Raw genomic sequence first — 24,105 nt, forward strand, 5'->3', positions numbered from 1 at the left:
GGCTGCCTCATTTCAGAATTCAGTGCTGCACCATGGAAAAACAATGCACGGGATTGTGTAGCTGTGTTTGCCACAGGGTTAGGCTAAAGAAGGTGAAATACAAACAAACCAGCCCAAGATAAAAGTTTAAAATGCAAAGACAGTGGTTTATGTCCTTGTTTTCCTCTGAACTTTGATCGTACAGGTATGGAAAGGTAATCACAGCAGTAATAACTTTCTCCCCCATCCCAATGCTGGCCAGCTAGGCAGCAAATTAGTACAATGCTACAAGATCCAAGGTAGTTGACCTCCAATGTGTGCTTGCATGTATTTGATTGGAAAAAAAAAAGTGTGTTTTGTTTAATGACCCAACATTGTGCTGTTGGTTTAAAAAGGCCAGAACCAAATGTTTTGCCTGATCCCTCTGCGATAGGATCCGCCTCTGATACACAGCAGTGGTCTCATTGAAATGAGTGAAGAAGCTTGAGCTTTTGCAGCAGTGCTGTTGTCAGTGTGAAAGCTGCCTTATAGGCTGCACTTTAGCGTCCCAAACTGAAATGTGCTATATCAAAATTGACTTAATGGTGAGTGCTTTAGTTCCAAAGCTCTAAAGCTGACTGAGAACCAACTTTTTTTTTTAGCAGTGTGGGCTTCATTTTCTACATTTGTGTTCTGCAGGATCAAAGATGAAGCCAAACTACTGCAACGTCCTTTTTGCCAGAGTGCAGTGGCCTGGTACTCCAGAGAATCTGTTCTATGATGTCAACAACACAGGTACAATCTCCATGGCATTCAAGATCCATTCTGTTAAATCTGAGTAAGACAGTGATCCACCACTGCCTTATGCAGTGTATTTTTCCTTCGACCCTTTAGGTTTTATCAGCAAATGTTCAGTTTACAATTCAGCATTTAATGATCTTGCTTTTTCAGTATTTCTTTCAATTTCCACTATTTCCAGTTTCTATTTCCAAACGTAACACTTCTGAAGCACAGTTTTATTTAACCTGAGAACTTTAGCAGGAAACCAGAAAAAAGAAAAACTTTTTACCAGTCAAATGGGAAAAGTTCCTGTCAAATATTTTTCTGTTTATTGCGCTTAAAAACAATTGATAGGCAGGCTATAAAGAATAATATGATCAAGGGATGTAGATTCATACTATTTTTATTGAAATGTAGGCTACTTGCTACAGGCAGAGAGGGCAAAAGAATTAAAACAATGCACGTAATTGTGCCGATCTGAATTAAAATAGGCCTATTTTCCATTTGCTAGGCTGAGGAAATAAAACAATACAGTACAGTACAAACAAACTGGCTCATAAAATTATCAAGTGCCAACTTGAATCAAAATTATTGTAAATAAGTGTCTTTCTGCAACTCGCAATGCGCATAAGCCTCTACGTTCCCCAAGGCGACTTTGCTGCGCTGTTTTGATGCGGATCTGCAGGGAGAAGCCTCTCTCTGCTGGCACACTGAAGGCGTGTTTTACGCTTGCTACCTTGGCCAGTTTGACCCACTCTAGATAGATTTTACCGTAATCCCAATAAGTACCTCACAGGCTGTTGAGAAAGTCAAGCCTCCGTAACCGCGGAGAGCTGTCATCACATGGCATGTCGATGTGCGTCTGTGGCATTCACGTTAATGAGAGGGACTGTAGCTGGTGCCGACTCGTCCTCACTGGCAATTTCTTGGCTTCATATACATTAGACCAGCCGCTGCTTGGTGTTATGACGTTATTCACAATATTTCCCTGTTTCACCAGGGCTTGGGCTTTGACTTTCCCGCTTGCTTGTCGCCGGTTGTTGTAAATCTACGCTAGTCTTCTGCATTCAATCAGAGCGAGAACGCAACATGTAGTATTTCCTTTATCGCATACGCTACAGTATGAGGTCATTTCTAAATGGAAAAAAATATGATTGTCCATTGTTTTAATAGAAAAAAAGATATGAAAATCACTGTAGCCTATTTTAACACAATTTAAATTGTGCAGAGGGAATTATTTCCACCGGTCATTCTGACTTTTTAAAAAAAAAAAAATTATTTCTTCAGACAATTAGAATTTTTGATCCACATCATTTTTGTTCCGGTCAATGATGGTAATTACCGGACAACGGAAACTCAGGTTAAATGATTAGTTCAAATTATTTCAGTCCTTTTAGTTCATCTCAAGTGTCATTCTGCTGTGAAAGTTTGTTGCTTACTTTCCTTTTTTTCTTTTTAAAGTGGACACTTGTACCTGTAAATTCATGTTAGCCAAGAGCGCCTACACAAACAGCTGCCATTTAGTTATGGTTTGATGTCTTTATGTTTTGTAAAAGATTTGAAGCGGTTCAATGTAAGTCGAAATGTCCTTCACTACAAATTAGTACACAAAGGTAAAACAGTGCTTAAAGTATTTTTGCTTGCAGGATATCTGCTGTTCTTTGTTGTCCCAGAGGCTCAGGTGCTGCTTCCCTCATCTCAGGCTATTAATACTGGAATCTGCCTTCAGGTTCAGCAGCAGATAACCGCAGCGGTATCACCTCTAATTGCCTGTTGCCTAAGAACTACGAACTACTGGAGATGTTAGCTGCATGCCAAATAGTTTTCCCCGAGCCCTGTTCATTTGAATATACTGCAGTGTATTTTTTCTGTCCATGGCATAATTATCTAGCCTCTGTTTTAATGTAGGAATTAAAGGCATATCACCATAATAGCTCTTAAAATTATAACCTAATTTGGAGAAAAGAATGCATGGTCAGGATTGCTGAACAACATTCTACTGAGCAAACAGACTCTGATTTGGCATTAAAATGACCATTTTAGTTAAATTGGAACTGAACAGGCAGTACTGCGTTATTGTGTAGTCCTATTTGCAATTTTCGAAATACAGTTTTCTCCCAACTATACAGTGCAGTTATGTCCAGTATAGTTCACTCTGTAAAGATTGGGATCCTAAACTCATATATTAGCTGGTTGCTGATTTAAAGGGGAACTATGCAGGTTTTTTTTAGCTTAATTTACCTTAACTGAACAGCTTCTGAGTCAGTGGAATGGTTATATGACTTTTTTCAGGTTGAATGGTGGTTGCCTTGCTTCCCCCTAGCGCCTGTGAGCGGAAAAGCCACCCTTGCAACTTCTGGCCGGTGAGCCGCCGGCCTCAGCGCCAGGAAGTATCGTGTGATATCAGGTCTCGAGATGTAACGAATTGCTTTAGGCACTGCACACATACACGCCCCCATCCAGGAACTGGCTAGCAAGAACAAGGTAGCATGGAGTTTTTCACACTATCTTAAAAGAAGCAGAAACCTAGGAAAGCATTGTCGGAAGAACAGAGAAAGAGGAAACGGCAGACTGACCAAGCGAGTTTTTACACAGTGTTGCCAAATAACTATTCCGAAGCTGTAGGGGGAGCTCTATAGAGAAACCTGCGAGCAAAGAGTGAGAAAACAGCGAAGAAATTGCCAAAACTGCATAGCGCCCCTTTAAGTCCTCATTCTAATTTTACACATGCCAAATGTCCATGTGATACTCAGTAGACAGTATTATGTCCTAGTTTAATACCCAATGTGGAAGCAAATAGGTCAAAGCTCCCATTTTTAACTGGTCACAGAAGAATCTCCACCACTGCAGCTTTTAAAAAAAAAAACTACTTTCAAGGTGAAAGATTGGATTAGAGCAAGGACTTTCTTCACGCTGTTAGTTGAGAGTTTTGCGTCACAGCAAGAATCCTTTGTCACTGCAAGATATTTTTCAGTTTCTGGTCATCCTTTCTCTAAAAACACCCACTAGAGCCGCCTGTAAGATGTGATAAGAGCTTTTCCTGTTCTCTTTTATCAAAGTCATATTCAAAATACTGATGTGCTGTTGTCTTAGATTTTTGCTGAGAGCAGCTTGCTTGACTCGGCACAACAACTTAACACACACATGCCAGAGAAATGTTTGTCAACCTCTTACTGGTTATTACTGAGAACAGCTATTTGACATTTGAGAGCAGCCCAGATACTACTGTCTGTGTGAAATGGAGAGGATATTACCTGTTATTCAGTTAGTAGTGCGGACATTTTACAGACTAGGACAAATCGCTGTCAATTTGTCATTTAACATTCTGATGGAGCCTTTTTCTGTTAAGTGCTATGTGCATTTTGCTACTGCTATTTTCTATCTCCTGTCTGTTTTGCAAGGTTTACACTTTAATACTCTACTGTGAGAGGGTGAAAGCATGCATTAAGGTGTGTAGGGGGAGTAATAGTAGAGGTCCACTGCTCTGAGCTCTTTTTCAATAAATCCAAATAACCAAACAATAACACCTCCACTTTTTTGTCTTAAATTTAGAGCCTCATTGACTGCCCAAGGTTATCATCAGAGATGAAATAGTTTTAAATAGTGTGAAAGCAGGTGGGCAGTTAAAGCACAGCATTTATTGATTGATTGATTGATTGATTTATTGACAGAAGGCAGATACAAAAATACAAAATACTAATTTCTTGCGTGCGTGCGGTTTAAATTCTGCAACGAGATAACAAAAACCTCATTAGGCCTAACAATAAATCAGAACATGAACATAAATTGTGTGCATGAAGGGGCAATCAAAACAACATTAAAGTATATCAACTTACAGGATGCACATATCATGGTTGAGGTGGAAAAGAGTGAACAAAGGAAGGCTGTATATATAGCATTTAATTGGGGTGATAATTGCACCTGAAGGGGGTGTTTTTTTCCCATGCGGAAGTGGTCGATTTAACCTTCCTGTCTCAGGTGTGGTCAGGTGGCCTCTGCTTGGGGACTTTTAAAGCAACACTATGTAACTTTTCCCGCTTCGGTCCACCTACAGGTTGGAAGCGGAATTGTCCATTACATTACATTATGCAAGTTTGCCAGATCAGGTAGCGAATCTGTAGTTCGAATGAACTGGACAATGTAATGTAATGTAATGGACAATTCCACTTCCAACCTGTAGGGGGACCGAAGCGGGAAAAGTTACATAGTGTTGCTTTAAATGTAAGCAAGAATGGAGATAATATCCTGTCTAACCCCTTTCAAGGAGTCTGATGCGATATTTCTGTATCTAAGCTGCACAGTCTGATAGGCAAACCAATACTCAAGTAGTTTTTCTTGACTAATTGGGTGTAACGTTCACTAGGCACCTAAGAAAAGTGTGAATTTGATAGAATTGCAGCTGCTGTAATTGCCACTGATTTCTTTTAGAGCAAAGAAAGCATTTTTTAGGATTGTTCATGTTTGTTAACCTCTTGCCCAAACCGACATGCCTTTCACAGCAGCAGACTAATATTAGCACTCACCTTTGCTCCAGGTTTTAGTCTGTCTCGCTCTGTCTTTCTCACTAACTCTCTTGTGACACACACACACACACACACACACACACACACACACACACACACACACACAGTCAGTAAGTTAGCTTCACCTGTTTCCCAGGCTCAGTACTACACTTACTCTTTCATATCTAAGAGAGAACAGATGTGATTGCCAGAATACTCAGCACCCTTTCACATCAGCGAATACAGCCTAACTTTCATGACAGTCGCTCAAAAACAACATACAAGCCAAGTTAATGGAACTCATGTGCAGTCTCAATTCATAATAAACGTAATAATTGGTCCGATATTGGTCATTAAGCTTTAACTCTTATGTTTAACCTATTTTTATCATCATTAGAGCCCGCTGCCTTCCCAGTGCTAATCTCTATTTTGTTTGAATATAGTCTAAGTGCAGAATATGAGAAGCAAGTGGGCGAAGCCATACAGTCTAAAAGTAGTACACACAAGTTTGTTCAAAGAACACATCACGAAAATCTTGTAATGTCTTTTTTTTCTAGCATTTTCCACAGCTGCAATTTTGTGATGGTGGTAGCTAATTACAATATCTTTGACTCATCTCTGCCTCCGGCCTTTTGTATTTTGGAAAAATAATTCTGGAGCTTGACGGACGCATGCATGCACGCACGCACACACGCACACTCTCTTCCAACAAATATGAAGTCACATACAGTATTTTAGTTGTTTTACTCAGTATTTTTAACAAATCAGCAACACTTTTCCAAAGTGTGCTCTAATCATCAATCAATGTCTCTCAGGGAGAGTTTTTGGAGCTGCTTCCTTTAATATGGTAGGAATGTGAGAGCAGGCTCCCCTTCAGCAAACAAAGTCCTGACAAGTGGATATCTGCTTGTTAGAAATTCCACCATTTTAGAATGAACATTTAAAGGAATAGTTTGACATTTTGGTACATTTTTGGGGAAATATGCTTATTTATAATTTTTTTAATTAATCAATCAATGCATTTTGTTTGTCACATGAAATCATACGAGGTACATTACCAGTGAAATGTTATCCCAGTTGAAGGAACTGATGGCATCAGCTCCTTCAACTTGTGCATGATTCATTATAAAGCAGAATGTGGCCGTCAGATCGGTACACAGAGACAAGAGTCACCTGGTTGAATGGCGCCATGACTTCAGGATCCAGCCAAGTTTCAGCGAAAGAACACCCCAGCTCCCAACATCCCGCTGGAAACCGAGGACACCCACTTTGTTTTCTGATGCCTACACACTGGCTAGCAGGACGCCCAGCAGAGATTCCTCCTCATTTACCCCACCTCACTTAGAGATGGTCTTGCTTGTCCACATAGTCAGGATCGTAGCCAGAGTTCGTAGCTGATAGCCATCCTTACCTTTTCCTCTGTGTTTACTCTGACGTTGACATCTAAAAACTTTGACCGGCCAGGATAGCACCTTGTGTCCAAAAGTTAAAAATCTGCCTACATGTACTACCTCTAAAGCTCAGTAATAACATAACTTGTTTGCTTAATGTGGACCAAGACCAGATGTCTCGGCTGAGAAATAGTCTGGCACATAATCAATCTTCTCTCTGTTCATGCATATGGGCTCAAAGAAGCAGGCTCTCTCTTCACTCTCACAAGCCTGAAGTGTGTGGATGTGTTTAGTTAAGCACGTAATTTACATACTTGGCTGTGATTGGACAATTGTTTTTTCCCATTACCACTGTACTGGTGTACAACAAAATAGTTAATTTTCCTAGCAATGCGTACCCATCATTCCCAAGTCCCAGCACTTTGTTATAATTCAATCACATTGAATGGGAAAGCCTTTTACTGCGATGACTGCCATTTCCTTCATTTGTTTAAGGTGCTTTTACTTAGTTGAGTTGGAGCTATCAGCTCAGCTGCTAACGGCTGTCTAGTCTTTATAGTTTTGGTGAGAATGAAGGACTCCAAGTTGAGTAACAGCAACATAAACTGTCACTATGGTTGTATGAACTGTGATAATGAGTCTGATATGTAATTTCTGAATGATTCAAATTCTTTACTTTTATTGGATCTGTTAAACACAGTGACATGTTAATTTCATTTGGTGACATGTTCATTACTGTGTGAAACGGTCTCTGAAATGAAATATTGGTGCCACCAAATTACGAGCCTGTGCCACTAATGGGAAAATGTCAGCCACGACAGGAGCAAAAAAAATAGAGCTCTTTGGGGTTTTTGAGTTTAAACAACTCGTTGCCTGGTTTAATTGCAGTGTGGTTTACTACACAATTGTAAGATTACTACTTTTAGAATTTAGAGTTTGTAGAGCAGATATGACACAAAGCATATTTCAGTCCATGCCCATGTTTACTCACAAGCCATTAAGCTAGATGTGCTGCTGCTTGTCCTTTGTAGATTTCGGTTGATCTTGTGAAGTTGCTTTTTATGTTTTTGTGATGTCTGACACCACCAACTCGGACTTGTGCGTAATCAAAGGCTTTATTGCAGTCCTGTGTAGCATTAAATGTATATAGGTCACAGTGTTCTTGTCAGCTGGGAAAAAATTTGTTATTTATGTCAAGTTATCATCATAAAATATGTCTCAGGTGTCATATTTAATGCTTTCAAATCCTTTCGCAAATCCGCACAACCTTAAAAAAGTCACATCATTGATATATATTCACTTTAAAAACACACATACAATCCAGGTCATGTTTAAACCGTTATATACTGTATTTGTGTTACCCTGACACATTGAGGCGTTCCTTTTTATTCTTCACCATGGGAGCGTCACACAGAGCTGCCTCAGCCTGGGTCTCTGTTTCTCTGCTCCTGGTGTAAATTATTGTCAGAGTATAAATAGGCTGACAGTCTGGCAGGGCCAGGTGGTCTTGTCAGTTCAGTGTCCTGCTCCCTGCCTGGCAAGGTGGCTGGGTGGTGTTTGTCCCCACATTAACATTGGCCTTAGTACCCACAGTTAGGATAGTTTTTGTATTGACACAAAGGTGGCCAGATACTTTTAAATATTGTATACATAGACACCTGATCTTTCAATAATTGAAAGGCATAATATCAAATGTATGACAATTTGTGGCTTAAAATGAACATATTTGTTGTTCACCTAGGACGTTTGAAACAGTGTGAAGTAAAACCTAGAGCTGCAACAATTAAATCTATTAGTTGATTGATAGAAAATTAACTATTTTAATTAGGTATGTTAATTGATTAAACCTTTAAGTAATTTTTCTTAAAGTAGTAATAAAAAAGTGCTGATTTTTCTTGTCTGACTGAACATTTTTGGCTTTGGACTGCCAGACAAATAAAGACATTTATGGAGTTGACTTTTTATTGATTATTTGAGATAAATGAGTTGCAGCCCAACTGGTCTGCGCTTGTTTCTTATGACGACATTTGTTTTGTTTTCATTCACTTCATCATGTGTGTTATTCATGTCAATTAAGCTGAAAAGTAGAATTTAACAGTTTTCTACCCATTTTTAATGTTTATTGTGCTGTAAATTATTATAATTATAAGGAGAGACAATATTAGTGCATTCAATTATGCCTCCTTGTACCCAATCTCTTGCCACCTGGAAACAGTATGGCTGCTGAATATTCAGCATAACAAGGTTTTCCCCTTGGTGACAGTTTTGGAGCAGCAGCAGCAGCAACTACAAGCATCATTACTGTGTGGGTTACTACAACCTGCCTGCCACAGATTTTCATTTGGGGATTTCTTTTCTTTATTGTGTATAGTAATCATTACATGCAATCTTTTCAATCCTCTGTGCAGTTTTTACGGAACTTTAATCAACATTTGCTTCTAACTTAGCACTGTCTTTTGTTCAGCCTCTGGGTTAAACATGCTACATTGCTTTGATACATGTACAGAGCTGCTGGTCATTCTGATAATGCTGCAAAAGAAGAATAATATAATTTCCATCAGTTATTTTCCCATTAAAGCTGTTCAGGTGGCCATCCCAGTCCAACTTTTCCCCCTAGTTTTGCCTTGTTCCTATGTTGTCGTGACCATTTCCCCCGTCATCACTTTCCCCCAACTTTAGTCGTTTCCAATCAGAGGTGCCAACATGTCACCAGCAGCCCTAAAGCCTAATAGCTATGGGAACATTTTCTCTAACATCTGCAAACATGAAGCCTGCTGGGCTGCTGGGAGAACAGAGGGAGGTTTATCTGGGATGTGATGCCTTGCCTCCATCACCATGCCAATAGAGAAGCGGGACCGAATTTTGCACTTCACAGCTAGATAAGGCTCCCAGACAAAGAATCACTGCAGCTAAACCCCACTACTACAAAGGAGGGGGTATGGCACACACTATGTGACTAATAACCCTTGACAGTTTGCTGCAGTTAAATACTTTCATTTTAGCCTCTGAGTTGCTAGTATAAGTTACGGGTGTTAAAGCTAAAGGTATTCATTATACAAAACTGAAGTTTCTCAAAGAAATCCAGCTTGAGGGAAATGAGTTGGACCTCATTTCCAAGGACTAGTAGGCTGAACATATATACACAAGTAGACAACATATAATCTTGTGATTAAGCATGTGTAGGAAATTACTGACCTTACATTGCTCTATCAGGCTCCAAGGTTAACAAGGCTGGGCACATAATCACCACATATTAACTACCTGATTCGCTTTATTATTTAGCATTTGCCATTTTTGGCAATTATGCAAATGTCCTATTCACACTGGTGTTTTACTCTGACTCTCATTGTGCACATTTAACATGGTTACAGATCATGCCTCAGAATAAGAGTGTAGTTCATAGTTTAGTTTTTCATATTTCTTTCATTTGTTCTGTTTTCCAACAGTCAACATGTTATGTAACTGGTTTCTTAAGCTGAATTTATAGTTCTGTTTTAATGGTTAGAGTGGCTACGGAAATACCACGTAGGGGACTGTAGGAACTATGCTTGACTGCTTTTTTTCCCCCTGCAAGTTTCTGTTGGCGATAGAGATTGTTGAGAGTGAAGACAACAATAAGCAATTTAAAGAGACTCTGTAGTATTTTGCTTTTAAGTACCGCAAATTTAGCAAAACCATCTCGACTTTCTCCTCATCGTGATCTTTGGTTTCTATCACAGTGAATCTAACAATCTTAATACTGCATTGTACTGTGCTCAAAATCTTCAGGATATACACCACTACACACTTGATAAAAAATTAGGGAAATGCCCAAGTGTGTTTTCTGTGTGTGCGATGACTAAAGATGGTGTGCAGACTAAAGAATATTCAAGCGATTAGTGCATGCTGACACCTACAAAGGTTTCTGCCCATTATGTACACAAATAATTGAATCACTTCTCTCAGTAGTTTTGGATGCTTGCATACCAGCATTTACTATATCAACAATTAAAGGTGCTCTAAGTGATGTGACGCGTTTTTTAGGCTCCTTCTTGTCGGTTATTGGCTGGAACACTGTTTGTTATGGTTTGTGGTGCAGGTTGGCGCAGTTTGTTTTTGTTGGTGTTTGTGGAGCCTGGGCTGTCTACAGAGACCGTGTTTTTTTTTTACAGTGTGTTCAGGGGACAGTCAGCTCGCGGATAGTGAGGAGATGTTTGCTGTATGTGACGAAAAATGTTGTAGCCTAAAAAACGCGTCACATCACTTAGAGCACCTTTAAGGCACAGATTTTTAGTTCTTTTTTCCACATCTGCAAGGAGCTTACGTCAGCCAGTGCCTTCCTTTCGCAGTGTCCTTACAATGCACCTTTACAAGTCCTCGTGATATGAAGCCACATTCAGACATCTGGACTTAGAAAGATTTGTTTGGCTAACCATGGCAAGCAAAGTGCCACAAGATGCCTAGTCCATCCAGTCTGTCAACATGAAGAGTGGATTACTCTGATATGACCAGGAATAATGCAGGGTAGGATAGGGTCTGCATCATTTTAGTCCTTTTCCACATTCTACAAAAAAGATTTTTTTTCACAACAGAGCTTATTCTTTTTGTATGGTTTATACTGTAGACAGAAAGTAATTGTTCAGTTAATGTATTTGGCCATGAACAACAGGAATTTATCTAAGCAGACTGTTTTCTGGACAGGGTTAAACTTTCCTGAATACTACAAGCCTTGTATTAAATCCGAAGTCTGGGATAGTGAATGGGTAATCCATTATAGGTATTTATTGTATTACACAGTGGCTTCGAACACAATATTGGTCTATTACTTCGCCAATGCCTAAGCATGAAAAAAAGAAAGCCATTCCCACTCACTCAGATGCCTTGAATGAAACTCATTTGGCATGGGTCATTTCATGCAACCAAATTTTTTTTGCTAAAAGTAAATAGAGAAAATAGAGTAATTCAGATGATTTTGTTTTTTGTTATTTATTGTGTGTATCGGCAAAAGTGTTTGTGCTTGTCTGGCAAGAAATTAACTTAGTCACAGTGGCCCTAGACAATAGCAGGCAGGAATTACTGAGCCTGATGTTGCACTCAGGGAACAGTAAAGTCATTTCGCTCCAGCAGACCACTTAATGGCTTTGGCTGATGCAGAGTTGGGAAATCCATCAGTCAATTGGACCAGACAGAGATGAGCAGTCTTGTGTCAGTGTGCTTAGTATGTGAAGAAACGGATAGCAGGACAAATGGAGCTACTCTCATTATGAGCTTGAGTCATATAGACGTTTTTACACTTGGGTTTTAAAATGCGTCTTGAATGATCGGATCACAAGTGGACAGCCCTAAATAGAAGTGTAAACAACCACCAACATGCGTTGTGATTCGATCAGTCAAACTACTTGCCGAGATGGTCTGGGACTCATACCACATACAGTATCTTGTGTAAACGCTAGGGGTGTGCATCTCTCACAGACGATCCAATACGTATATAGCTACATGGGCTACGATACAGTTGAGAGATGATACATTTTAGTATGGAACGATTCAGTGCGGGGGTCCAGGGAATAGCAAAGCTAGGACATGCTAATAGTATAACTTCAATTTAATTAGCTAGCCACTTAAAACACATAACCAAATAAACACATCAGCTCCAAAATAAATAAAACAGCCTCTTTGCTGCTTTAATATGTAACTCAAACATAGGTCTACGTTACACAGCCATTGTGAGCACTTCAATTATAATCATATAACATTACAGTATTACGCGAGTACACGTGAGCACAATGAATAATACTGTTGTGAGCGTTAGCATACGGCTAGCGGACTTTTATGCTAATGTAACTGAACATCTTAGAACATGTAAACGTCAATATAAACATAACACACCCAAATACATATCTATATATATTTATACCAGTCTACTCACATGTTTATGAACGCACACGTGGATGGATGACTCACAGACCACAGCTAGTACAATTTACAATATCCACAATGTATTCCTCGCACCGCTAACTCCAAAAAACGAAACCTCGCAGTCGGCACATGTTTTTTCTGTGAACCCAAACAAAGGCGCTGATTGGCTGATCCCTGCCACCCCGAACATGAATGACCAAGTTCTTCATCACACACATGGCGAGGCTTTTGTCTCCCTGGCACACAAACACACATCTGTCTCTTTCAACGGCATTGCAAACACCACAGTAGCTTCGCTGAATTGACAGCAAAGCTTCAGTCAACCAATTTGTAACGTTAGAACCGGACCATCGCCCGAATCTTGGTCCATTTAGATCGATCCAGGGGTCCGTGTATCTATGTAGTTGTATATGTGATAATACAACTGGATTCTGATTCATATCTGTCAATCTTTACACCCCTAGTAAACAGCGATATCTCCAGCTGTACCAACAAAACCGCTAACGTGACTGCTAAAGAGCTAAAAACACTTGTGTGCACGGAGATCGCTTTTGGCTCAGAACTCCGCTTAAAAACCAAAACGTAGCAAAGTAAATGTAGCCTAAGGCTATGTTCACACAAAAAGTTGACTAGGGCGCTTTTGTAATAATAAAAAAAAAGCTGGCAGCATTTTGGTTCCAAAAAGCAGCCGACAGCGTCTTTGTTGCAAAACAACAGCTACTGCTACGGTATCCTAGAGTGCTTTGTGGAGCGGTGCTAGAGAAATAACACAGAGAGGGAGCGGTGCTAATGCTTACGTTAGATAAAACAAACTGAGTTCCCTGAACAGGGAGCACCCGGTCATATCATATAACTTTCTGTGCTCAGACTCCATTTTTTCTTGTTGTAATGGAAACGACAGGTCTGGCTACTCTGCTTGTCATTGGTCGGCTGTCATAAAATGTAGAGCGCTTGACGAAGTTTTTTTTTTTTTTTTTTTTTTCTTTCAGAAAAGTTGAAAAAAGTCGGCGGTGGCGTTTAAAAAAGCGCTCAGGACGTTTATTTTCGAATCTGTGTTGTTTTTTACTATGACCCAATTCTTTTCCTAACTTTAACCTTAAAAGTTAGGGGAACTCCACACTGTAAGAAAAGATACACCATATCTACTCAATAAAAATGAGGCAACAGATTACAAGCAATATTATTAATTAAATTTCACATGGTTTGGTATTGAGTAAATATGAATTAAATGAGACCCTTAATAGTTATCCATTTAATATGAGTATATTCGAATAGAAAACAGTACAGAATTAATTATAACCTAAACAAAAATATTGAGTTGATTTGAAAAAGATAAACTCCCTAATGTGTAAATAGTACTAATAAAAATTAATTTAATCAATTAATAATCATCTACATTAATCTGCACATCGATTTGAATTTAATCAATGCAATGAATTCAATCTAAATATTCTTTCTTAGGAATAACTAGTCTATGGCCCAGAAAGTACAGAACTTAACAAATATTCAAATAAGAATTTTATTAGCAATTCACTTTTGTGCTTTCGACTCATTGTAGTAGTGCTGGGCAGTATACCAGTGCTGTGCAGTATACCGGTATACGGGTATTAATTTCCCATATGATATGAATTTTTCATATACCGTAATACCGGTGCAATGCCGCAGAGAACGAATTGATCTGCAAGTGACTTCAGAACGGGAGCCGTGTTAACTTCTTCTTCTAACACTAATGATTTTACATTTAGCCTACAAATTTACACAGCCGAACGGCATGCTGGTTAACATTATAGCTGCTAGCTAGCTAGGTTGACAGGAAGTGCTTTTCAATTAAAATTAGCCTGATTACATTGATTTGAATTAACTCAATATTCTCTCTATTTGGGATTAGATAAATATAATGCTTATGTTTTATTTAACTACAATGTTTGGATTTTATTCCAAACATTTTTATTTGAAATTTAATTGAATATTTGCCTCAAAATCAAAAACACAATCATATTGAATATATTTTACCTAATACATTAATTCAAATCTACATGACCACAGAATCATTTCTTACAGTGCACTGATTTTACAGATCAAAGTCTGTTTACAGGTCTTGGGGAGTACTACTGCATATGTGAAAAATGTTGTATAAAGCCATTCGTGGCTTCAGAGGGAGCTGCTTGAAAAAATTATGTCACTTGAATCAGTGTCGGTTGGGGCTGAAGACTACAAGTTTAAAAATGAAAGAAATCTGGGGATGTGGAGTTAGAAAGACGTGAGCTTACTAGACCTATGTAGCCCTCTCCTCATCTCTGCCCTGAGGCTAGCATAACACACCCAAATCTCCAACTGAACTGTCCAAGGTTGAGTTGCATTATGTGTAGTCTATATCCACGACATTCCACTTCTGGGATTGCTCCGTTGCCACCGGAAATTCCGCCGGATTTCAAAGTACACAATTCAAAGTAGATAGCTGGATTTGGTGGAGAGAGGAGTGACTGCAGCAGGGTAAATGGTGAAGAAAAAGACTATTTTATTGTAAACGACTCATCCAACAATTTAGTGGCTGTGTGTCATTTCTGTTTTAACTTATTTCACATTGTGACTGATCTCATCAAACCACAGTGTAATCATTTGACAAACAGTTATGTAAGCAGAGAGGGCTAAGTATTAAAGATTCAATAGCTGCAAATAACTGGAGCCTACTGGAATAACTTTACCCTCTTTTATTTCTTAAAGTGCCCATATTATGAAAAAATCACTTTTTCTGGGATTTGGGGTGTTATGTTGTGTCTCTGGTGCTTCCACACACATACAAACTTTGAAAAAAATCCATCCATGCTGTTTAGAGTGAGATACGGTTTCTGAATGTGTCCTGCCTTCAGTCTCTGGGTGAGCTGTTCAAAATCGGCACGGCTTGTGACATCACAAGCCGAAACGAGCAGGCTAACCGCAACATTAGCTCGTAGCGTTAGCATGCTAATGCTATGGCTAACGCTAGCATGCTAACGCTAGCATGCTACCTCGTTCTCAATAGCAAAGCACTGCTACAACACACACAAGTTCACCATAATCTACAAAAGAACTACTTACATGTGCGCCCTCATTTAGAAGTCTCCCAGCTAATCCTGCCTTGTAGCTGACCGAAGTTGTAGAAACAGCCTTTCTTTTACTGTCTATGGAGCTAGCTAGCTGACATGATCTACATCTGAGCTACTGGGCATGTGCAGTGCAATCAAAGATAGTACAGAAGAAGAAGAAGAAGAAGAAAAGAGGTCTCACTCTGTAGCTAAAACAGAGACCAGCTGAAAAGAGGATCTGCAGCAGTGAGAGAGAGCACTGCAGTACAACACAAATATGGTGTTTTTTGAAAATTAAACCATGTAAACCTATTCTGGTACAACCTTAAAATACAATTATGAACCTGAAAATGAGCATAATATGGCTGCTTTAAGACTTGGAAGCTATATGTGTTGCAAGTAAAGGTTAATTTCTGTGTTGCTATGTTTTTTCTTTTAAATAAATTGGAATTTGTTATTGATGCGTGCTGTGAACCTCATGCGATTTTCAATTATGTGCTGGTTCAAGTTTCTAAAATGTTTCGATTTGCTGCTTTTCTCTGTTTGATATTGTACATTTGATGTTGTCTGGTTTTAGACAGTTGGTCAGACAAAACAAGACATTTGATTGATACCTCACCTTAGGCCCTGTAAACTTCTGATTGGTATTTTTCACTCTATTGCGATATTTTATGGACTTACTGATTAATTGATTAATCAAAAAAATAATCAGCAGATGAATGTAAATAATTGTAAACTGCAAAGTTTCTCTTTACTTCTAAGCAGCTCAAACCTCTTATCAGAGGCAGCTCCTATGTTGAGACAAGGTAATTAGCTGTTAAGAGAGGAGCCTGCATTGAGGACCAGAACAGATTTATCTGTTTTTCAATCAAAGGCTGTGCCCTCTGGCCAGGGCCTGGAGAGAAAGAAACAGCTGATGCCTCCTCACAACTTGTACTGGGCGAACAAATAGTATTATTATGAGTCACCAAATTTGTATTCTTTTAAACTGTCGATACTTCACCAAAGGACTTATCTCAACTCTTTATTTCTCATTTTATTTTGATCGTTGATGAGTTTGAGAAGCTGTGGAACAGTGCACACCCAGTCCATGTGCTGGCACAGGCAGAAACAGGAGCCGTTACAAGTGAGACAGCTGCACTCACTCGGCTTTAATTGACACAGAACACACAAGATCGCACATGTTTTAGCTTTCTTAAATGTTAATTAAGCAAAGTGTAGTAGAGCTAACAGAATGAAAAAAATAGAGCTAACAGAATGAAAAAATAGAGCTAACAGAAAAAAATGAATGCATAATGAATTCTACTGTCTGTGTTGACACACACACACACACACACACACACACACACACACACACACACACACACACACACACACACACACACAGTATACTGTTGTAATACAAGGCAACGCCCTCCTCAGGTCAATGTTTTTTTTTGGTTGCCTAAAACAGTTAGGGAGCAGCCTTCCCTTCAAAGAATGCCAGTTTGTTTGGAGTTTATCAATGTTTTCCAAGTTATGAAATCCAAATCAACTCAACTTCTATTCTACTTGATATGAGTTAAACATTTAAGCCGTAATGTCGTAGGTCTATTCGGCACATCAGAGTTAAAGACGGGTGGCCTCCCTGTCTCATCCTATCCTCTCTGTACACATGCTTTAGCCTGCCCTCCTACCTTCCTTCCCTTATGTAAGTAATTGTACCAGGGATAGCTGAGCCCCATCTACCCCTTTAAATTGACAAGCAGGACTGATTTTTTAAACCTTTATTTACCAAGGGTCGATTGACTCAACACCTCTGCTCTTCTCAGCAATGCCCAGCTACACATTCACCCAGTTGCACATATTCAAACTGGTAATGTGCCATGTCTCTTAATAAAGACTGTTGTGCACTATATATCGGACTTTGGAGGATATTGCCTCCATTAAAGGGCACAATTTTAAAAGTACAATATGTAACTTTCTGCCGCTAGGGGTCTCTCAACCAAAACAATGGATTTTAAACACAGACGTTTGATGATGTAGGGAAGTTGGGTGGAATTATGGGAGTTTTTATTGCTAAACACGTACACGTACGTCTAATCACGTATCGTTGATTAGAATGCATATGTTTACGGACGAGTTTACCTATTCAAGTTTATTCACGTTACGTTTAGTAACGTTTATTCATGTCATGCTAATAAAATAGCTGCAGTTTCCCCAACATAATTACGTTTTTCTTGATTCAATCTGTATTGGTAGTGGTAACATTAGCGGCTAATGTTAGCAGGTTTTACCACACTATCACAGTATATTTCACATGCCAATGTCACCTTTTGGATTTTACCGGGCGGACGGGGTTTGTTGTTTGTCATACTTTGTTTAATTAACATTATAAACTAATGGCACACACTTGAGCTTTTTTTTATGTTCTCAGAGGGAAAATAATCCGCAAAGTAATACCTTGGCCACCTAAAACATGTCTGTTCCCCTGCACCTGATATTAAATCCTTTTTATTTTCCCTCTTTTTGAGTAAAATTCTGTGCTTTTTGTTTGTTTTTGGCACCACCAAATTATATCCTGGGCTGGAGCTTACCGTGTCTGTGAGCAAGAGGGAGAAAATGATTTCCCCGACCTTCTCATTGGCCATGAATGCAAAGACAGCAAGTGTCTACGGCTGTTAAACAATACACACACTGGCTACCAGCCCACTCGTAAATTACAGAGTGAAGGCTTTTCCCAAGACTGCATTCAGTGAAACAGTTCAGTAAGTGAGGTTGTTTCCCATAACCAGCACCTGTCAGTGGCTGTCAGTTAACAGAGTTTTGCGGCCCAGAGACTGTGTTTACAAATTTTGAAAAGCGGCTTCACTAGGGTCATTAGTATTTTTATTGCCTGTATTTTGTTACATGCTGAATTAATTTCTTTACTGTACTGTGCTGTGCTGTTGTACTATATAGACATCAGGACACTAATGGTTCAGTGTTGGAGTTTTTGTGGCATGCTTAAATGAAAAAGTCGAGTAAAACGTTCTCTGGGATGGCCTCTTATTCATCAAAGGCTTCAGAATGGGTTCACTAGCTTGTAGACACAGTGAAGTACTGTAGATAGACGGACAGCCAGACAGACAGTACCACACATACAACACGCTGATACATACAGGCATAAAGAATAAAAACATAAGAATAAGAATAACAAAAGCACAGCAGTTAAATGATAGTCTAGCCACCAGAACTACTACAGAGCTGTCACTAACAAGTAATTAAAAGTAAGAACTGTGCAAGAATAATGATTACTGTGGAAAATATAAACTACAAAGGTTTAGAATATATATTCGTTATATAAACAAATGTAAATTGTGCATAAGGCTAGCATAGCCCGTAACTGACTAACAGTCAAGCAGCCTAATGACAGAATGCAGGTGAGCATTCAATCAATTTCACCCCGCCATCGCTGGGAGGAGTTGAATAGCCTGGGGGACAAAAGACTTCTTCGTCTGTCTGTTGAGCAGAACTGAGACAGCAGTGTGCCACAGTATGTTTACTTTGCTTTGTGTAACTCTTAAAACTACCATTACACCAAAGCTGTAGGTCTTGTGTAAATGTTTCCATAAACCTAAGATGCAATTTAATTTGTTATTTGAGGATGCACACATTTTTATTGCTTTCCTCACACTTAGGGGCTTGTTTCCTGTCTTGCGGTGATAGAAAATAGCACTGTTTGGTCCTCTGGCTATGTCCGTTAACATTGTGGAAAATTGTTTTTCTGGTCAACATCAGAGTTTTCAGCCTGAGCAACATCTAAATGATGGAGGATGTCCTTGTAACCAGTTTCTTCCTCTTTGATCGTTGTTTTGCGGAGAACAGTGGACAGTCTGCTTTGCTCTCTCTGTCCTCTATTTGCCCTCGGTTAAACATTTTCACACTTTTTGTGATATGTGCAAAGCTAAACCTTTAGTGTACCACCAACACAACTACACAAGCAACTCATCAGTTGGTAGAAATGCTATACGGATGATTTATAGCACACAATACTTTTGTTGCACTGTTTTTATGACTCATTGCTCAATGGAGTGAATGTCAGTAGCTTTTTAAATTGTTTATATAAACTGTTTCTGAATCCGTTCACTATCTGAATTAAATGATTTAAATATTTATGACAAAAAAGATCTACAACCATATCTTCAAGAAATGCACCCACAGGGCACAGATAACTGATTTAGTGTTTCTGTGTATTTGTTTTTTAGAGTTATGAACTGTGTTTACATTGTGGCCTCACATACTGCAGCGTAGTGGTGATGCCATCTCTCCAACATGTTTACCTTGTGTGTAAGAAGGCTTGACAGACTGTCATCTCTTCAAAATGTCAGCAGGGGCTCATTAACAGACAAATACTGTACCACGATTGCATGTTTGTAATGGCGTGGGAACAGTTGTGGCTGTATTTTCAGTATATACTGTACCATTTGTATTGTATGCAGATAAAAATGTAAATTAAATGAACTGTAGAGTACACACAGTTGTGCAAATTGTGATTGGACGAAGGATGACAGAAATACCCACATCATTACAAACATGACAGTGCTTCTATCCAGTGAAGCCATTTCATTCCCACAACGCACATTTAACATCTGACATCTTCAAAAGGTTTTCCTTGTAATTACTCATACTGTATATGCATCCAACCAACTGAATAAAACCATAATAATCTATTGTGGACTATTGACTGTAAAACAATATTATTAATATTACTTTACATATATTGTGCTCTCATCTTTTTTTAAATCTTGTCTTTAACAATAGCAGTTATCCGATGTATGAACATTGAACTGTGAGGGTTTGTTTTAGCGATGCCAAGGATCTGTGGGTAATCAGCTTTGAACTTCCTGCCCTCACCATCTCGGGTCAAGTATTTACCCAAGTTTTCTTTGCTTTCTCTACTACTGAGTTTGTGACCAAAACATTTACATTAATAATATATTTAGAGCTGGGCGATATGGAGAAAATCAGATATCAGATATTGACCAAATACCTCGATGTCGATACTGCGACAATATTGTAGGGTTGACTATTGGTGCTTTAAAAAAATATTTTCACAATTAGATTTTAGAAAAATAATCATCAACAATGTGAATATAATGATTAAGTGGCTAAAGGCAAATAATAAAATCATGGAGGGGTCTGAAATTGTCATCGTAGGTGAATGTCCACTGTGAGAGACATAATCTAAAAAAAAAAAATCCAGAAATCACAATGTATGATTTTTTAACTATTTATTTGTATGATACAGCTGCAACTAAGTATTTGAACACCTGAGAAAATCAATGTTAATATTTGAACCTTCCGTGCCATGCATGATTTCAAACCATGACGTCTTAGTGTATTACCAACAGTAACCTTGGAAACGGTGGTCCCAGCTCTTTTCAGGTCATTGACCAGCTCCTCCCGTGTAGTTCTGGGCTGATTTCTCACCTTTCTTAGGATCATTGAGACCCCACGAGGTGAGATCTTGCATGGAGCCCCAGTCCGAGGGAGATTGACAGTCATGTTTAGCTTCTTCCATTTTCTAATGATTGCTCCAACAGTGGACCTTTTTACACCAAGCTGCTTGGCAGTTTCCCCGTAGCCCTTTCCAGCCTTGTGGAGGTGTACAATTTTGTCTCTAGTGTCTTTGGACAGCTCTTTGGTCTTGGCCATGTTAGTAGTTGGATTCTTACTGATTGTATGGGGTGGACAGGTGTCTTTATGCAGCTAACGACCTCAAACAGATGCATCTAATTTAGGATAATAAATGGAGTGGAGGTGGACATTTTAAAGGCAGACTAACAGGTCTTTGAGGGTCAGAATTCTAGCTGATAGACAGGTGTTCAAATACTTATTTGCAGCTGTATCATACAAATAAATAGTTAAAAAATCATACATTGTGATTTCTGGATTTTTTTTTTAGATTATGTCTCTCACAGTGGACATGCACCTACGATGACAATTTCAGACCCCTCCATGATTTCTAAGTGGGAGAACTTGCAAAATAGCAGGGTGTTCAAATACTTATTTTCCTCACTGTATATATATTACCAGCCCGAACACTTAAAGGGTCCTTGTTTAAAACGTCACATTTTTAACATTTCTAACATTCACTAGTAGCCGAATTCAGAGTTATTAAACTAGGTATGATGAACGCGCATAATGAACGCGAGCAGACGGAACCGTCACAACTCTGCCGTCATTATGTTAAGCCCGCCCACCGACTCTATACACGATGTGATTGGCCTGACTAGAGTTTGTTTTTTCCAGTTCGCAAGCCAACGGAGAGTTGCTAGACGACCCTGGCTGCAAATTACATTTGCTGCCGCTAGGGTGCGTCTAGATTTCTAGGCTAGCAGCCCTTTGCTTGCAGCAAGAAAAAAGGTTGTGAGCACACTATCTTATCAAAAAACACAGTATCATACGGTTCACAGGTTATCAACAAGAAGTGGATTACTTTAAAGTGCTCACACCAGCTTACATAGTTTCCTAAGAAATTTAAGATTAAGGATTTTCAACAGTAGACCTAAATAATAAAATCACCTGTAGCATCTTTAGAAATATTTAAGTTAAATGGGTACATCATCACCTGTCATCAACAATGCAAAAGAAAATCCATTTGTTGGAAGTATAGTTGCAGTACTCGTTTGGTTGTGCTTTTTACCCTACTTGATGTTGAAGACACATTTTTATGATTTCCAGACAAATGTAAAAACCTTTGAGCCTTCTTTTTCTTACCCCTGAGTGGGAGATGAGGTAGTATATCACAGAGATAAGCGCGCAGGCTGAGGGACAGCTACAGGAAAGTAAAGGTACACGAGAGCTGCTTGTGAAGTACCGATCGGTTCTTGTGAAGTTTGTATGATTAATCCGATGCTGCGAATTGTTGCAGAGGGGGATTTGGTTTTTGCCTTCCCAGGCTGCCGTTTCCCTGCTGTGGAGACAAAAGATGAATGGACCTATCGGGGCTATTACAGGGTATCTTCCTTCTCCATCATTATAGAGGCCAGTTGACTCTGATAATGCTCTTTTCACCTAGGGGATCCTCTAATCCCTGCTAGACACAGGTGTCTGGCCTCATGCATTCGTCAAGATGATGTACTAATGTACTGAACTGTGTGTAAAAATACATATGAAAGTAAACACATACTTACACAAGGCTAAACACATGGAACATGTCTGAATGATGAATATCTGTAAGAGAGGATGCACCAGAAACATCTAATGGCATTATGAAGCAGTTAAACTGACGTTGTTGCCCATTTGCTGTATCGATATACGAGTTAAATAGTCATCAATAACAATCATGCATACAATGCTGCTGTGATGTGTTTTTTTGACTACTGAGAAATTAGACCAAACCCGTACATCATTTGAAGCAACTTGTGCTGTACTAGCCACCAAGCTGATTGCTTGTACAAAATAGTCTAGTTGCATTTCTGCTACAAAGAAAATCTGTTGTTTAATTTCGATAACGTCTATGCAAGTGTGTTTGCATAAAACTGTTTAGAACACTGTCTCCCCAGCTTGTGTGCTTACTCTGAAGCTTGCATATCGGTAAGAGTGCTGAATTACAATTTCCAAGACTGATTTCAAAGACCAGTGTGAAACCTCTCTCTTCCCAGTTTCTCGGCTTCGTTCATAATCATTAGTGTACACATTTTCTCAAGTTAGCAACTGAGGCTTTTTCCAAACTGTAGAAAAATACTTTAGCTAAGTGTGTGGAAATGAAAAATGTTGGTAATAACAAATATAATAGGGAATGTGGGTGCCTTAAGGGTGATGAATGCCATTTGTTGTGCCCACAAAGGATTTACAAAACGTATTTTCTTTGCACCCCACCCCATCATTTTATTTCCCCAAATTAATATAACTGTCATTATTCTTCTGAAGTTTAGGCTAATGCCATTCTGATGGTGAATAAGGAGCCTATTTTTCTCTCCTCACAGCGGGGGTTTATGCTTTTTCTCCCTGGCCTTGATGTTGCTTTGCGGTTGCCATTACTGTGGTGAATGGTCTGCTCACATTTTCAGCAGTTTCACTGGCTCTCAGTGTAACACCACCTATAGGTCCAAATGCCAGTGCAAGGGCAGAACATATCAGTTATTCTGGTCTCCTGTTTACAAGTATACTGCTACAGTAATGTCTAAAGACAATGCACTAACAATTCAGTAGATCGAATTGTGTTTGCCTGGCTGCCATACATCCTCTCATATTTTAGTTTAGCTATCACAGTACTGGATGGTACTGTTCTGTTGTCTGCATTCATCACAAGAGATTTCTGTGTTTTATTTTGACTGTCTCATTTCTTAGGTTTAACTTAACTGTACCTAGAGTGCCAAAAACATGGAAGGAAAAAGCTGCAGTATAACAGTTAGAATAACATGTACAAATGTCCAGCCCTGTCTCTTATGAATTATGTTCATATACTTCACTTCTACTTTGCATAAGTACTTTTTGGAGGAAACATAATACACCCAGATTGCGATTTTATCAGCATAGTGGCTAAAC

The 24,105-nt window shown here is 39.0% G+C and overlaps 1 protein-coding gene and 1 long non-coding RNA gene across 6 annotated transcripts in view; one reads left to right on the forward strand and one right to left on the reverse strand.

The window, feature by feature from the left end:
* Positions 1-24,105, forward strand: part of LOC116052427 (ecto-NOX disulfide-thiol exchanger 2) — a 178,233-nt gene that overhangs the window by 16,148 nt on the left and 137,980 nt on the right. For 4 of the 5 annotated variants that reach the window (XM_036001426.1, XM_036001408.1, XM_031303137.2 and 1 more), the window contains exon 2: positions 658-753. The exons of the other annotated variant lie outside the window; for it this stretch is intronic. In XM_036001426.1, the coding sequence (XP_035857319.1) occupies positions 666-753 (88 nt within the window). In that variant the 5' untranslated portion in view covers positions 658-665. The remainder of the gene's footprint in view (positions 1-657; positions 754-24,105) is intronic. 5 annotated transcript variants of the gene reach the window in all.
* On the reverse strand, positions 14,515-22,420 carry LOC116052428. Its single transcript, XR_004105594.2, has 3 exons — positions 22,389-22,420; positions 19,151-19,155; positions 14,515-14,591 (listed from the first exon to the last, which is right to left on the reverse strand). It is a non-coding gene; the product is annotated as an uncharacterized LOC116052428 (long non-coding RNA).

Source organism: Sander lucioperca, chromosome 1 (assembly GCF_008315115.2).
Source record: "Sander lucioperca isolate FBNREF2018 chromosome 1, SLUC_FBN_1.2, whole genome shotgun sequence".
NCBI lineage: Eukaryota > Metazoa > Chordata > Actinopteri > Perciformes > Percidae > Sander > Sander lucioperca.